The following is an 18,534-nucleotide window of genomic DNA, read 5'->3' on the forward strand; positions in this document are numbered from 1 at the left end:
TCACCTGGCTTATTTCTTGGTGACCTAAAAAAATAAATCGATGGCCACAAGTGCAGTGCACAAGTTTGAAAAAGGGACCATTATCTGAATATGCCATGGTGTGAGATCTACTAGACAGCCAATCGACAAATTGCGTTTGCACTCGCTAACATTAGCATAAAAAATACACAAAACTGGTCACTGACATGCACAACTAAAAATAGTTGTGGGTTTTTTTTTTGAGCTTGCCAGCGCTTCACTGTAATATATGCTGAAATATGAATATTGCATATTTCTCCTAGTTTTTGGAGGCAGTTATTTTGTAATAGTCAATTTAGACAAGAATCAGACTTTTTTTTCTTTTTATTTAAAATAATATGTTGATTAAACAGTAATGCAGATATGTCATTTGGTAATAAATTATCCTGATAATTCAATACTATGTAAGGATGCAACAATTTAATATGTGGATAAAAATATACCTATAGCACTCACAAACTGAATACAAGTGGGAATGTATTTTGGGAAAACGACAGGAGCGACAAACAGTTCACAGAGGTTATGGCTTATAAATTAACTCTCATTGCACTCTTTTAGGTGCCACAGCATGATACTGTTTGTTTTCAAGAGAGGCCGTTATTAGGGCTTTCTCCCCCTCTATTTCCTAACCTCTACATCCTGCATCCTTTGATCTCATCTCCCTCTCTTCCTTGACAGTAGGCGGAGAAGGACAGCTCATTTGCCTCCCAGCAGTACAGATGCACTTTGAAAAGATCAGTGAGTGAGAAAAACAAAGAGAGCAGACAGAGACGAGTAGAGAGTCACCAGGACACAGAGCAGATGACTGACTCTCTCTCTCATGCATGAAACATACATTTTATTTATTTATTTTTTTTCAAATAAACACATTCATACTTCTAACAAATGAAAGCAGGGAAAAGCTGTGACACTTTTCAAATGTGAAATCAATTTGAAATACCTTACAAATAATCAGAATATTTGAAGCCAATATTTATAATAATATACAATGTTTTTTATAATTTTATATATTTTCATATATATATATATATATATATATATATATAACAAATAAATGTAGAGCCTGTCTGAATATCTGATAATCTGACAAAAAAATATATATTTTGGGGTAGATTAATGGGGCAATGCCAATGTCTTACCCCACTCTCCATAACACAAGGATTGTTTGTGTGCATATATACAGTACTCTTATGTGAATGTGAAATATATACAGCATGTGATTGATATATTACATCAGCAAAGGGAACTGGGCCTATGTGTACACAAGTGTCCAATAAAGAAATGGTGAATGTATCCTCTTATGAGCATTGCAGATATCCCAAATCCAATTTTACATGATGTGGGCATTTTTTTTAACAGTTCATACGCTATCAGACTATTTCCAAGACTGTTTGGCTTAACAGCTGCATCCATAACTGCGTCTCACAATGTATTCCTTTCAGCTCTCAGCCCTCAGGCCAAAAAAAATTAGCCTCTCACTAGCCAAGCAAAAATATCTACAGTCTGTTCTACATAATTAAATCTGATAGAAAAAAGAACTACAGCTTCATTTTCACTGATAATAGTTTGTGATGGCATGAAGCGGGGCTTGAAACAATACATTAGGTGTTCTTTGAGTTTTTTGTAGTGCAACACTGGCTTTCCTTTAGGCATCATACTTCTTTCCCACCCTGTGGATTTGCTGGTACAAGGTCATGGAGAATGCCATCCCGAGTAGCTGCAGAACAGAGAAGATGGCATCATAAGGGTGTGCATCAAACAGGATGTGGCATCATTGGAGGCACAGCTATTTTCCAAAACACTCCAGGATGAGTCTAATCATAATGTTTGTACCTGTAAGACCAGCACGCACATCGCGATGGTTCCCAGCAAATGTTTGTTGTCGTTCAGCCATTCCTCAACCTTCTCATAGCAACCCTAAGAGTCAGAAAGGAAAGTGTGTTGGCCCACAGAAGTGTGTAGTAACATTATGAGTAAAGTTGTGGAGGCTATTCAGCTAACTACATTAAAGCTATTTAAGCAGGATATACAGTTACATTATCAAACTGGACGATCACAGAGTATTTATGATGATCTCAATTAGAGAACTCGCCCCGGTATTTGCTAAATTACTTCTTACTACTAAAACCAGCTAACAAAAAGAGAAAAACTGAGTCAAAAACATTGTAGTGTTTAAATAATTCTGCATTAACTACTGTTTATATTTGCTGTACTATCTAAATACAGTATAATATAGTTTAAAATAATCAAGGCATGTTTCCAAATTAAAATGATCAGTGTTAAATGATTAATAATTTTTTATTTATATGCACCAATAAACTGCAATATTTACCTACATATATTGACACTAACATATCTACTGAAACAATCAGTTTGACTGCTGGAAATGAGTCTAGCTGGTTTGTATTTTTGCTTAAAATAATATATATATATATATATATATATATATAAAATGACACTAAAGAAACTGATCAAATAATAATAAAATAAAAAAAGCAAAGAAACTATTAAAAATTAAATTACATTTTAAAAACTTTTAAACATTTTTTAAATAAATTAAATTAAATAACAAATAAATCAGATCAAATTAAATAAATAAAAAATATATATAATTTTTTTATATAAAAACAAATTATAAAATAAAAAATTAAATAAAAAATTTAATAAAGGCCATACCTGTGACCAGAAGACGTTAGTGGCATTGCGACCGCAGTCTCTGTAGTGTTCCTGGCAGCATCTGTCTGGAACTGTTTTCTCCTGCAGGGCATCATGCCAGTCTGTGTGACCAGTTACACCACAACACTGCCACTGAGAGACAGGGTGAATATTCAGATTCATCATTTACACACCAAGCCAAGAACATTTCTGCAGATGCCTGCCTATTGTTCAACACTGGAGGGCTTCATGAGTTATCTTCCATTATTCTGCGGAGAGCAGCTGCGTATAAGATATGGCCCAATCAACCAGCTGAACTCACAGTGACCTGCCATTACTGTCACTGATAACCGTATTCCCCACCTGCACTCATCCACACACACCTCAGCTTGGATAATGTTCCAGGCGTTGCGGAGACCGATGTTATTGTCTGTGTTATAGAGCCTCAGGCCATCTTTAAGATCCTGCTTAGCGTTCTCGCTCACCTGCACAAGAATTTAAAGTCACATGATGCATCTGCAATCCAAATATGAGTTACATGTTGAGTCAATGTTTGGAAATGAAGAAAACTTTAGGAATACTCAGAGAGTTAACCAGAAGAGCAGGTGTGTGGGCTGTTGTTGTTGTTGTTGTCAGGATTCGTGTGGGTATTGAAAGCTGGTGCACGGTGGGGTGGATAGTTCTGTGTGTATGTGTGTGTGTGTAATATATGGATTGAGGGGGTGTGTGTGATGCTTGGTGTTCATACTGTACCTTGTCCGTGTATACAAAGAAAAGGATGAGCAGAATCAGCTCTGCCAGAAGAATAATCAACAGAACAATGAAGAACTACAAGAAAAAAGAGAGTAAAGTAAGTAAACTGTTTATATAGAACAATAAAATGCTTTACAGAAGACATGTATAGACTTATTATAGTATGGAATATTTGATTCTAATCTGTTATTGAGTTGTATACACACACACACACACACACACACACACACACACATACATGTACATAGATGTATATTATGCACATTCATGCACATAGTAGTCAGTATATATGTGTTGTTGTCAGTATATTTAATATTTTACATAAATATATATATCAATAAGCCTGTTTTAAGTCAACTGTATCACATTTAAGATCATTTAGAGAGTTCACATAAGCAAAAGCCCTGAAACTAACTATAGAAGAAACTATAAGCAAGTGGGATATGGCATGTTTTTTCACTATTCGTGACGATGGAAACAGTTTGAATGTGGGAATGGAGATGCTTTTGTTTCTCACTTGCAGCATTCATCTTTCTCTGCACACCCACACTCTCCATCAATGCAGCGCTACAAAACCCCTGGTGTTATACTGTGTACTGTGAAGCATTTACATCAGGTACACAATGGTCTGCCAACTAGTTGATTACTCTTCTGGATAGCTAGTGCAAATGCTTTACTATACAGACTTACTTATTTACATCTTTACGTATAGAAGTTTACATTAAATGTATGAAAAAACTGCTTGATTAATTACTTTAAACTATATGTTTAAACCTGTATTTTTTTAAACCCTGGGTAATGTAAAAAACATGTTGTAAGTAGTTATGAACGGAGGTAAGCATTGTTTTTAAATCTGTTAAATAAGAAAAAAATCTGGTAATAATTAATAATAATAAAATCATAAAAAAACGTTTTTAAACTACTAACTAAAACAACAATTCCAACAGACTAAAGGCTGTGATTAAAGCAAAAAGTGGTTTGACAAAAAAAACCTGACATTGCGTTACCAACTCAGTTTTTTACATGCATGACATGAGACCATTAATTGACATCAGAAAACCAACATAAGAATATGTTGATCTACTGAAATATTAACTGAAATATTGATTTAAAATGCAGCAATGGCAAACACTGTAAGTGAAGTAATGAAGTATATCTTATATTGTGTTCCAAAGATGAACGAAGCTTTCACACATTTGGAACAACATGGGGATAAGTGATTAATGACAAAATTTTTATTTTGGGGTGGAGTATCCCTTTGACAACTCAGAATTACACCAACCCAGGGCTAAAATAACCCTGGATTAAAAATACATTCTTTATTCATCGTGCATTGTGGAAGTTTAGGTGTCGACTTACACTCAGCAACAGGCACTTGTTCTCCTTGATGGCACCGAGGCAACCAAGAAAGCCTGTTACCATGATGACGGAGCCCAAGGTAATGACCAGATTGGCAGCTGAGAAGGAGGGGAAGGAGGGGGAGAATGTGGCAAAACTGCCCTGAGAAACGGACAGCCATATGCCCACACCTAACAACCCACAGCCCGACAGCTGAGGAGAGACAGATAAGGGAGAGCGTTGCATGTTAATAAACACACAGAAACTCATTCATTATGGATCAGTCGAGCATAAACATTCAGTTTGACAAGTGTTTCGTCAGGCTTTTACGTGTCCCAAAGTGTAAAACTGACTCTTTTGTTTCATTTACTGAAGTCAGTAGGTCTCAGTAGGAGTGCCACTTTGTGAACTCAAGTTCACTCAAGGTAAGGTGTATTTACCGTTGCAGGACTGAGGTAGGTATGTGTGCGCATGCCTAAACAACAAAACAATACCTGTGTCAGCTCTCCCTGCTGTGAGAGCAATATAAATGCTAATGGAACCGCAATAAAGGTTGTTGTTAAGTTTTGAAGTTTGAAATATGTGTGTGTGTGTGTGTGTGGGTCTAGACCGTAGGAGAGTAGAAGGCATGCTTATTCACTTCTCATATTGGGAGAAACTCTTGTAATTTCATGCTCGGGCAACCGAAATGTAAAAGTAATCCAGTCTGCTAAAGTCCAGGCAAAAGGAGAAAGTTAGCTAACACACCTGGACGAGCTCCAAACAGAAAACCAGAATATGTTATGTTTGCAGCACAATGTTGTACATGTGTGCATGAGATTTTAATTATTTTAATTGTTTACTGAACTATTGCGAAATCATAGTTTAAACTATAAATATAAACATGATTTTATTGTTTTAACCCAATTTACCATGTAATAAATTAATAAATATAAAAATAAATATCTAAAAATTAAAATCACTTGTTTTAAATGCTAAAAGTAAATTTAGGCAATATTAAATTGTACAGTGTGCAAAATGGATCGTCTTGCTAAAGATTACATTGAAAAGTACATTACATTATTAGAATTTTACTTACTGAATTGTTTTTGTTATTATAATTATAAGTTTCATGTTATGGCCAATGATCGATAAATGTTTAATATTAAAAGTCTATGCTATTTTGTCTCTATATATACATATATATATATATATATATATATATGTAATTTTAAAGCTAATGCTATAAGTAAATGTACAATATGAAAACTGTATTTTTTGCTAAATATTTTAACAATGTTATTAAATTATTATTGTTCTTAAAGATTAACAAATACAAGTTAAAATATATTAAGAAAGAAATATATTTAAGGTCTTCAAATAAAAAATTTAGCAGGCCAAGATGTTCTCTGTTAATCCACACTTATATAACGTGTGTCATTGCGAGATATGCCCTACAGTGCAGCTGTATGGCTCCCCACACACTCTTCTTTTGAGTGTTACAGAAGGTGAAAAGCTGTGTCATTTAGTTCCCTCAAGAAAATACCCAGCATGCACTCAAAACCATGAAGAATCTGAAATTAGAATCCTTGAACTTGAAAAATGATGAGTATGAAAAATAAGAGATAAAACAGGTGTGTGTGTGTGTAAGAGAGAGTGAGAAAGAGAGAGAGAGAGAGAGAGAAGCAGCAGAGCAAGTAAAAAAAAATAGGTTAAAGATGATGAAAATTTTAAAGGGACAATGAGTAACTTTTTAGGTATTTTATTATCTAAAATCAATATTTTTATTCATAAATATGCCCTCAATGGTGTACAAATACCTATGCCAATGTTTAAACTAATCCTCATAAATGAAGAATTTATTATCTTTATATACATGGGACGGGTAGGTCGACGGAGGCTTCCATGTAGTTCCGCCATCTTGCAAAACTATAATAGCAGAGAGGGACAAAAAGTACATAGCCAACGCGTTTTCGGTCAGAGCCAGAAACGCAGGTGCAGAGCAGTGAGAGGCGCTTGAAACTGCACCGGCAAGTTTAAAAGTCTGGATTGCATTCTTATTATGGACCATACATATGCCGCGCCACAGGAGAAGAAAACATCGTCGCCAAAACGAAGTGCTATTAGAAGACATCCTGTCAAAGCTTTTTGGTACATATCGCCTACCGTAGATGCAACGCGCATTTGAAAAATTGAGGCGCTGGAGAGCAAAATTAGTTTGAATGCAAAATATAATTTCACCACTAGATGGGAGTAATTCCTACTTACAGTCCCTTTAAAAACCATGAAAATGAAAAGTATGACAGTAATTAAAAAATCTCAGAGGAAATAATTAGGGAGCATATGCAAGCAAGAAAAATAAGCCAGAGAGCACAGAATAAAACATAAACAGGAAGAGCACAGAGTAAGACTATTCTGTCCACAGGAGCAGACAGCTTTTAACCCAAATTTTAGTATTCATCATGACACACTACCAGAATGAAGACACACAAACAAACTGAATTCAATCTATTCTCTCTGCTTTTGGAAAATCCTACATAATGAGGTTGTTCTTAATCTAATCCTGTATTTCGAACTGGGGGACTATTTGTTAAAGAGGTTTTCTTTACAGTGCACGGCATTCAAACACAGACTGAGGCACACATTTACTAGATAAAGGGTCTGAAGTAGACAATCAAGGTGCATGGAGAGGAGACTGAGACAAAGACAAAGAGGATGCGGGGAAGTTGGGTCAGGATGGAAAGTAAAGAATTGGGGTTAAAAAAGACCAAGGACAGGACAGGACAAAAGGAAACGAAAGGAACAGGAATAAGGAAAAAATGAATGAATAGAAAAGAAAAGAATCAGAACGAGGACAAAAGGTAGAAATAAATAAGGGAAAGGCAGAAAGGACAGAAAAAAAAAACAAAAGAATGGATATAGCCCAGGGAAGGACAGGGGTAGGAAAAGAAATAATAGAAAGAGAGAAAATTATCTGAATAAAACAGAGAAGAAAATAGGGGGAATGGAATAAGGAAAAGGAAAGGAAATGGAAAAGTAAACGGCGACAGACAGGAAATGAAAAAAAGGAATGACAGAAAAAGGAATAGCAAAGGAAATTAATAGAAAATTAAAAGACAAAAAAAAGATGTAAATATGGAAATATGAAAGTGATAGAAAAAAGGAATTCACACAAAAGAAAGGAATAGTAAAAACATGAAAATGCTTACCCTGAGGACGGGGTCAAGTTGTTCAAGGCTGGCAAAATATAACACGGCTGGCCAAAATATAACACAGGCGGGCAATATGCAAATGTGTCAGAAGTGGGATTCGAATTCCTGACGACTCGTTTGGGTGATTAAGAGTCAATTCTTTCTTCTTTTTGAGAGACAAAAACTTGATTTACCATGCACTGTCACCTTCATAAATTTGCATATAGTTTACATTCACAAACAGGTACATTACACACTGCATGAAAGGCAATATTTGAAATGGCATAATGGGACACTTTAAATGACAAAGGAAAGGAACAGGATAAGAAATTAAAGGAAAATGAAAGGAAAAATAAAAAGGAAAAAAGCTAAGGACAGGAAAAAAGCAAAAGAAAGGAAAAAACTTTTCACTAAATGTAGACAGAATCGATGAATATGTATTAGAAAAAATAGACCAGAAGAGCTAGTTGTTCATGTTAATAACCGAGCCCACAAGCAGAACTGACCTCACACACACACACACACACACACACTAATGAGTGTACTGTGTGTTTGTGACCTTGTGAAGAGTGAAGTGAGTCTTGCCTTAACTTTCTGACTTACAGTATGTATTAAACATGGAGCTGAGAGCCATTAGCCTTTAGTAATGTCAAACACATGAAATATAGATTACCAGCAACCAAAAACACTCAGAAAAATCATTACCACCCCATTTAAATTCCATATAAGAATAGAATAAAAATGCACACAATACATCAACTGTCTCTCGCATAAGCAGCGAGATCAAGGGTTTTTGTATTATGTTCTGAGAAGACTATTGAAAGCCTCAGTAAACCTTAACTCAAAACAGAAAAATAATTTCTCTTCAATAGAAAACCGAACTCTGAAATTAAATTCCAGTGAACCAAAAGAAAACCACGCCACCCCTTTAACAAACCATTCCATCTCAAGGTAATTCTATCTAAAGCTTTCAAATGACTTTTATCTGTCTTTCTCTCTCACTCCTCCATCTTTCTGTTATTCCCTCTCCGCCCTGCTGTTTAAAGTGTACATGGTCAAATCTCCAGGCATTTGCAATCTTTTCATAATTTCCTTATTCTTTTATCTTTCCTTTTCCATCATTATATGGGTGTATATGTGGGTTTGTGTGCAGTGGGCGATTTTAGATCAGTCGGGAGATTTTTCTCAAGTTTCCTGCTTGTGTTTTGGTGCTTTTATCATTAAACTGGCTCAGAATCAAACAAACAACAAGACACACAGCAGATCAAACGAATAAAATCTCACAACTCACAGAACCATAATCTGACAAACAGACTTTCTACTGTAGATACACAGCAACAACAACATAGACACGGATGACTGAAAAGTTAAACTGCAGGCCTTTAAGAGATGGTAGAATGCAAGAGAGCGAGAGAAAAGGCGGGGGGTTTTGTTTGAATGCTCTGGTTCTGAATATGTATTGCTGCCTTTAAATCTAAGAGCAATTAACACCTCCTGATGAACCTCCTTCCCTCAGCCTCACACTGCAGCATGCATACCTGCGGGACATTTTCACAAACTTTGACTGTGGTATCAGTATTTGCCAAAATACTACAGTTAATCCCAGAAGCGTCATGCCCAAAGTGATTTCTGATCTAAGAGAATTTTGAATATAACTGTATAAGTAAATGACAATAATTTATATATATGAAAATTAAAGATGGTGTCATTGGAGTATCCTACACATTTTGAGGGACACATTTCCATGCATGAGTTTCCAGTTGTTTGTGACTATTGTCATGATTAGAAACCATTTTATACAGATTGCATTCACAACTACCAGTTTCAAGCCACTGATACATTTTAGAGCTGAACAATACTAGAAAAATAATTCTCTAGCAACCTCAAAGATTTAGGATTTAATTAATCTCTGATTTATTCAAGGCTAAAACTGCTATTTTTATTTTATCGGAAATATACATGACTGTGGCACCCTGCTGCGTGCAGCATGTGAAAAACACAAACACCACACATCTTATTATCCTGGACTGAATCTGCTCACCAGCGGATCATCTGCAGTGAATGGGTGCCATCAAAATGAGTCTAAACAGCTGATAAAAACATCATAATAATCCATAAGTACTCCATCCTCTTTTGTCCTCTCACATCAAAATCCACCAACATATTTGTTTAGAGCTTTTTTTACCTTTTTTATTAAATTATAAATGGTGCTTGGTCTGGCCATATTTCTGATTCAGTCGAGAACATTTTAACTGGAAAATCCAACGTTATGAATAGAGGACTTGTATTTTACCCAAAAGCAGTGGTTAACCTGCTTGTTTCTTTCAATTGAAGGATTGGAGATTGGGAGTTACTTGTGGATCATTGTGATGTTTTTATCAGCTGTTTGGACTCTCATTCTGATGGCACCCATTCACTGCAGAGAATCCATTGGTGAATAAGAGACATACATTTTGTTTTTGTTTTTTTTCAAATATTTTCAGATGATGAAACAAAACCATCCTCATCTTGGATGGCCGGGGGTGATTTAATTTTAAGCAAATGTACATTTTTTGGTGAACTATTCCTTTAATACTTCAGGGTTAAAATTTTGAATTATGGATTCTGACAATTCTCTAACCCCAAGTATAAGCAATAATAACAGTGATACTCGCCTCAGCAAACATCACTAATGATTAGCCCTAAACTCACATCATTGGCTGAGTCATTGCTGAATTAAATTGTTTTGAATGCCCCAGAGAGACACCATGCTCACTTTTTGGGGAAATCATTGTACAATTAGCTTGCAATTGTCTCTGCACTTTACACTTTGAGAAGAGACTGCATTTTGACAACAAGTAAGTGTGGATCATTCATGCTGTACTTTGATACTCACCCAGAACAGCAGGTTGAAGAGGAACATCATGTATTTGACACAGCACAGGCATCCACGAGCCATCTTCAGTTTCTCAAACTCTAGGAGCAACACAAAAGACAAGTCCAGGTAAAACACAACGTACTTCCCACTGGCAGATACGCGCTTATCCTGAGGCTTCCCCCCCGGCGGGACCACGACCAAGGCTCTGTCACTCTGTGCTGTTTGATCTTTGACATTTGACCCCCGGGAGCCGTAAAAGGCCCCCACGGCCAGGCGCTGACCCCGACGGGCCGCCCGGGTGAATTCTGACTCTGCGCTGTCCAATGACGGGCTCCGCTGGACCTCGGATTCGTGGCTCTCAGGTCTCTGCATTCTCAGAAGAAGGCCGAGCGGAAGGCATGTTTCACTCACACAAGCTGCAACTTAACACGTGTCCAAAGATGCCATTTGAAAGAGTCAGATTTAACTTAAACAGATGTACTCACAAAAACACAAGAACTTCAGAGGTCAAAGCTTTCTAAGGAGAGGTTTTTCTCAAGGTCTTTGCTCTGTAATTCCTTTGCATTGAGAGCATCTTTCTTCCTGTATTTCCTATTTGTCTTTTTCCCCTTTCCGCGGTTTCTATCGTATTAGGGGGAAAGCAGAGAATGTGCCTTCAACTTTCTCCGCTCTTGCTCCATTGTACTATTCCATTGCTTTGCGTCTGCATTATTCGCTTTGTTGCATGTACCACTTTTTTCTGCACGCTCTTGCTTCCCTGCAGTGCTATTATTAGAGATCTCCTCTCCCGGCTCTTCCCATCCCAACCAGCGCTCCGTCCCTCTCTCTGCATCTTCCTACCTGCATTCGTTCATCCCTCTCTCTCTCCTTTGCTCCTCCTCCTGCACTCCGGCCAATCTGTTTGCAGGTCAATGAATGCATTATCTCCCTTCCCATGTATGTTTAAAAGAGTCATTAGCCAAGCGGGAAAAATTAAAGCTAATTGAGGGAATAAATCAAATCCTAGCACATGTATGTCTTATGTATGATTTTGTCTATGTGTAGATGCCATCTCGAGCAATTCTGCAGCGAGATCATGCAGTGCCAAAGATTCCAGGACATTTTTCTGTTGCCATGCTACATTAGGGTAAAGAGGGCATCTGATATGTTGTTTTTGGCACTGTATGATGTTGATCTTCATGACCTTTAAACACAGTACACATTGAAATACACTTTAGACATAGAAAAGCATTTGCTTTGTATTACTGCCTGCTGAAAATATCAATCCATTAATCCAGGGCTTTCATACTAATGTCTGTGCTGATGATATTTTAAGATAGACAGATACAGATAGATAGGTAACAACTGCTTAGCTCAACAGCTTCAAATGAATAAATCACCTTCAGCTTTGAGGAGTTTAAAGCTACAAACTTTCAGCTGCCAGTTCAGGCTGCAGTCTCTCATTCCCATTTCAATCTATCAAACCAATGTCACATTTAATAAGACTCCTTGTTGCTAGTGATCCTGATTTAACCACTGGCTAGGATGCTTACTGACCTCTAATGTGAGCTTCAGTGAGGCGTGGATGAGACAGCTTGTAAAACAGACTGATTCTAGGTCTAAATTAAGCACATAGAGTACATTCAGTTTAACAGATTGTTCTGACTCAAGGTACTTTGTCACGTTTAATTTACACAATCCATGTTTCCAGAGTTTTCTACCATTAAAATGACTGTAGGTCTATAGACTATAGGTCTATACCTCACAACTGTGTTGTAATAACAACTAAGATTAACACAAAATTTTGCAAAATCTGACAAAATATACCACCGGTTATCTCATAGTTTGGAAATGTATAATAAATATGATTTTTTTTTTACTCTAAAATGTAAAAAAATATATATTTCTTTTAGGCTTAGTCTGAAGTATTATAATTTGGTTAATATAAAAGAAATAAAAATCATGGTATGTCCCTATCTTAACATGCATATGTGTGTTTGGGGGGATATTTTCTGTAGAGTCACTGTCCTGTGACTATTTTATATGAATTTTTTAGCTTTAATTTTTTCCCTCTGGAGCTCTTTCCACTCTAATTAAATTGTGTGTGTGTGTGATTCACCCTGCGGTGGCTTTGTGAGATCTGATGTTCTCAGAAAACTCATTAGAGAGGATTTATTAACTGAACAGTGTTTACTTTGCTGCAAGGGTGTACAATACTTTCCCACAGCTGCACACACAGGCAGCAGATTTATACACTTTTGAGGACCTCCCAGAAATGTATATCGTAGTTTTTAATTAGCCTATTTTTAAAAGTTTTTTTTGTGTGTCTCTGTGTATGTTTTTACAGTTTTTTTCTGTCGTAAGATTAATCAATTACCTTAAACTATGGACAGCATTTTACAAGTATTTAATAATGAGTTTAAACAATTAAATAACAATTTAATTTAAAAATGTAGCTAATTTTAAATATGTTATTGTTCATTGTTAATTCATGTTTATTCATTATAGATTAGCTAACTAATGTTAATTTATACATCCAGACAAAACTTTGGTCATGACTGACAGATGCTATGACTGGGCTGTTTCTCAAATCATTATCTATAGTAACCAAAGTGCACACACACACCGTGAACACACACAGTGGGCAGCCATTTATGCTACAGCGCCCGGGGAGCAGTTGGGGGTTCAGTGCACCTCAGTCGTGGTATGCAGGCCCGAGACTCAAACCCACAACCTTAGGGTTATGAGTCAAACTCTCTAACCACTAGGCCTTATATTATTAAAATATTTTATACATATTCTTGAATATTTTATGGCTTGTGCGTCTCAAGTGGCTGATGTCTGGGTGCCTGAATAAAGCATAACAGAAGAAGCAGAGCAGAATATCTGTTCACGGGTACTTAACGCATCAACAGTCAGGAACAGCATTCATTTATTACACATACAGAGAAGAGGATTTCAAGATATCTGACGGAGAGAGAGAAGATGAAAAACGACAGAGAGAGTAAAAGATGTGTTCGTAAAGTTCATTGTTTCCTCTTGATGTTAACCAAAGTCTTGTTGAGTGTGTATTTCATGCTGTTACTGTTTTAGTACAATTTCTTAAATCTCTTGAGCGTGCATGTTGGTGCAAAGTTATTATGTAAATCATGCCAGAAAATTATGAACTTTGTATTTTTGGAAAAGTCTTCAAGAGATGACTATTGCACTAGATTGAGAAGTTCTAAAATGTATTATTATTTTTATGTAATTATTATAATCTAATTCAAAATTTTGGGGCCATAAGATTTTTAAAGTTTTTGAAAGTCTCTTATGCTTACTAAGGCTGCGTTTATTTGAATACAGGAAAAAAAAGTTATATTGTGAAATTTTATTACAATGTAAAGTAACTGTTTTCTATTTGAATGTATTAGAATTTAATTTATTCCTGTTATGCAAAGCATCATTACCCCAGTCTTCAGTGTCACATGATCCTTCAGAAATATATTTCTTTTTATAACATTATAAATGTCTTATGTGACATTATAAGTGTCACATTTAAACTATTTAGGCTAATGTTTGAGGGGAAGTTGTGGCCTAGTGGTAAGAGAGTTTGACTCCTAGCCCTAAGGTTGTGGGTTCAAGCCTTGCAGACCCCCAACTGCTCCCCGGGTGAAGCAGCATAAATGGCTGCCCACTGCTCCAGGTGTGTGTTCACTGTGTGTGTGTTTACTGCTGTGTGTGCACGTTGGATGGGTTAAATGCAGAGCACGAATTCTGAGTATGGGTCACCATACTTGGCTGTATGTCACGTCACTTTCCTTGTTGAATGAAAGTATTCAATTCTTAAAAATTATTTGAAAAACTATTAACTAACTAAAATATTATATTTGATTATATATTTTATTATAATAGTGCAGAATTTTTAATATTTCTCATTAAATTTATAGAATAGATTTTTGTTCTCCACCATATGTAGTAAATCCTGCCCAGATGTGTGTTTAAGGAGTATTAATTAAACAGACTCTGAGGAAACACAATCTGCCAACTCATAGAACCCTATAATGAACATCTGCCTGCCAATCTGCTCAGCACTTCACACACACACACACACACACACACACACACACACACACACACACACACACACACTTAGATATGCCTTCTCTCTGTACACTTTTCATTGACAATGTACAGTAGATCCTTCTGAGACAACAAGCTTTTTGTGTCTTCATAACAATATTTCTCATCGCACATGACTGTGGTTTCAAAGAGGACATTTCGTTGCATGCAAGACGAGCTGACTTGCATGTAAAGTGCACTCTCAGGCACTCAAGAGGGATGTATTCCCTAACATTCTGCCCTATATGTAAATCAACTACCATCAAATCCCCATCCAGGGAATGGCTGACTTGCTGGCAAAAAGCACATTCTAACATTTTCCAGGGAAATGGAAGTTGCGTTTTGGGAATGATGAAACAAAATGAGTGCTGATTTCATCCTCCAGCAAGCAAAAGGCTATTTTACTTGTTCCTTTCTAAGAATTAAACAGTAGCTACACCATTTAAAAATGGCATGAAGATATAGGTGAAGTCATGTATGGTGTGTCTGTGTCATAAGCAAATATAAACTCATTGTAAAAAAAATAATTTGAATACTATTTGAATACTAACTGTGCAATAGTACACACTACATCATGCTAGATTAATAGGTCACAAATCATAATATGTTAAAAACAGTATTTTGCAGGTGAAATATGCATGCTTTTAGGGCTAATATTGCCCCCAACCAAGGTTTTATAATGGTTCTTCTGATGCCAATTTATATAATTCTGCAGCAAAGATGTCTGTGATATAAATTTATTATGCAATATACTACACACACTCATGTTTTAAACACTTCCTGCACACATGAAAGCCTTTGATGCGATTCTCTCGGGTTTGTGCCTATTACATTAGTAATGAGCTTTTGGATCATTGAAATATCTGTCAACACACATCGCGGTCATGCTAGAGAGTAATACGTGTAATATTATCCTGAGTCACATTGAATTTAAGACTTTATGACTGTATGCAGCATGACTAAAGCAACAGCAGGAACAGGAAACAGCCTGTCTGATATTTTTTATAACAACTGGCATTTTCATTAGACCAACTGTTTAAAGCAATGGCATTTCTAATAGCTTGTGCATGCATGAATTTTAAAGATGCCTTCCTTGCAGAAAATTACATTTTCATTGTCAAAACAGAAAGAAGGCCCTTGATGGATGAGATATTAGCTGTAAAAACAGGTGAATTAGATGCCTCTCAACTTAAGCACCCAAAACCTGACCAAAATGCAGTCTAATGTGCATACATTGTTTTGCATGTGTGTGGAGTTTAACGTTAGCTCAAGAACTACATAAAAGGTTCATGCCCTTTGATGCAAATATTTAGCACAGGATGTACTCTTCTTGTGTATAACAGCCTGAGGTCATGTTATGTCTCCATCCTAAATTATGTCATTGCCTCTATTTTTCTGCTGTTTGTAAAAGAGGCTGTGCTCTGACCTGCTGCAGTTCACACTTGAATAAGACTATGAGCATTAACCGTGTGACCTCTTTGGAGGTGCAATGAATTTTGGCATGCACTGCCCTCTAACGGTATTGCAATCTCTGTTATTTGGCTGTGGACAAGACTTGGCAAGACGGATATGCAAAGTAGGTAAAGTAGAGAGACTTGAGTCAACAACAGATTTCCATAGCGATGAGTGGTAATTGATAAGATATAATAAGAGAATCCAAGAGAAAAAATGAATAAATGCTCTTGAAATTCTATTTTTTCTGGATCTTAACTTTTAAAATGACATAAAATGCTGACTAGTTCTCCAAATAAATGTCATATATGAAAGTCTCCCCCACCTCAATTGTTTTAAACAGTAATGTTAATTATTAATATTAAAAGATGAATATATAAAAAAATAATAGTTTCAGTTTACATAAATACTGTTGTTTGTGTGTGTGTGTGTGTGTGTGTGTGCTACAGCCTATATAACATATTAATTACCTTCAACAACTGTAATATAGCTATAGGCATATTCGGAAAATGCTGAAATATACAGTAATATTCCAGTAGCCGTATATATATATATATATATATATATATATATAAGGCTTAACCAAAACACGGTCTATAATAGGCAAATGATGTGCGTGTAAATATGTTCAGTGTTTCCATGAGACACACGCAGTTGCTTTAAACTAGACATGCGCTTTTTAGGTGCGCCAATTCTGCACATTCCAGTGTAGCGCTAATCACGCAGCCTGCGGCTCCCCCCCCCCCCCCACACACACACACACACACACACACACACAGAACTACTCATGGAAACTTAATTGAACGCCAAAGAAGCCTAGTTTGATTAAACTGTAGGTCTTGAACAGATGCACTCCTTTTAGTAGACATACACAGCACCAAATCTGCTTCATCTGCTGCTCGTCTACATCTGCGTAATATCGCATATCAAGACGTTTCCGTAGTAGCAGAGATTTTCCTACTAAGAAAGACAGACTGGTCTAGTTTGACGGATTTAACCTTTCGCATACGTTCGTTTTTTGTTTAAATACCACATTGTAACCACTTAACAAATCAAAACTGTAACGTTAAGTATTTGCTTAAACGGATATAACTACACATAGGCTACTAGCAACTGATAAACATCAACAACACGACAAGCTAAGGGTACGTACTTCCATAGCAGGATAAACAACCGTAAATATAAAAAATACTGATAAGAATAACACTATTGACCTTTTTTTTAAGCCTTACTCACCTTGTTGGAAGCACAACTTGTGTTTTCCGCCTAGCCTTTTTATTTCAGAGTAACTCTTCTCACTTTCGTTTGCTTTTGTTGGAGGTAAAGACTGTTTTAATTGTAACCAGTAGAAACAAAACGCATATAAACTATCAGTAAGCAGGCCTTTGATTTCATGGTAACATTAGTCAAAAAAAAAAGTTCCGGAGCCCGAAAAAAACTATTGGAAAAAATCGGAATGGCAGTAAGTTTTCCCACGAACGGAAACAGTGGCGCAGGAAAGATGGAGAGGCGTGACTTTTACGGTCAATCCACAGGAAAACTCTGCTGACAATCTCCAGTAGGGGGCGCCCGTGCACACGCAATCCCACACTAGGGTTATTCGTTGAAAATATTTACAAATAACGAGGCTTGTAATTCCTAAAAAAGTGCCTTTTAGGCGCTAAAACCTTCAAGCCTGTGAAGAAAAGATGTATAGCCTTTGGAAAATGTTAACTGACGGCTTTAAAGATGTCAAAACTAACTTTTATATGAGCTGTTTATATATATCTTTTGGTAAGACACAAATGTCTTACCAAAAGATATCTAAAAATGTCATTACACACACATATATATATATATAGTGTAATGACATTTTTAGATATCTTTTGGTAAGACATTTGAGTCTTAATCATTGACTGCATAAAAACAGGTCTCAATACAGTTAAAGCACTGAATTGTGTAATACTGTAATTTTCTCCAAAAACATTAGTGTATAAAACCAGGTATATTAAGTCTAATTTTGAATTTTAATAAAATACATATTATTTTTTTGATAGGAATTTTATAATGAAAATTAATTAGGTAATTACATAATTTTTGTATTACTTATTAATATTAGCATTATAACTACTACATAAAAAAAAGAACATCAAAGTGTAACACATTCATGGTTTTCATGCCAAAAAACAAAACGGTGACTAAACTTCAAATTAAATATGTAATTGTCCATAC

General features: G+C 36.1%; 1 protein-coding gene across 2 annotated transcripts; it reads right to left on the minus strand.

The window, feature by feature from the left end:
• Positions 1-1,180: 1,180 nt before the first annotated feature.
• On the minus strand, positions 1,181-17,834 carry LOC132098791 (tetraspanin-9-like). Of its 2 annotated transcripts, XM_059504988.1 has the most exons (8): positions 17,560-17,834; positions 10,810-10,889; positions 4,786-4,977; positions 3,427-3,501; positions 3,057-3,158; positions 2,695-2,826; positions 1,852-1,935; positions 1,181-1,735 (listed from the first exon to the last, which is right to left on the minus strand). In XM_059504988.1, exons 2-8 carry the CDS (start codon positions 10,870-10,872, stop codon positions 1,664-1,666), a joined length of 720 nt encoding a protein of 239 aa, XP_059360971.1. In that variant the 5' UTR covers positions 10,873-10,889; positions 17,560-17,834; the 3' UTR covers positions 1,181-1,663. The 2 variants fall into 2 exon arrangements, with proteins under 2 accessions (XP_059360971.1, XP_059360970.1); XM_059504987.1 differs by lacking the exon at positions 17,560-17,834 and having other exon boundaries at positions 10,810-12,013.
• Positions 17,835-18,534: the final 700 nt, after the last annotated feature.

Source organism: Carassius carassius, chromosome 22 (genome assembly GCF_963082965.1).
Source record: "Carassius carassius chromosome 22, fCarCar2.1, whole genome shotgun sequence".
Classification (NCBI taxonomy): Eukaryota; Metazoa; Chordata; class Actinopteri; order Cypriniformes; family Cyprinidae; genus Carassius; species Carassius carassius.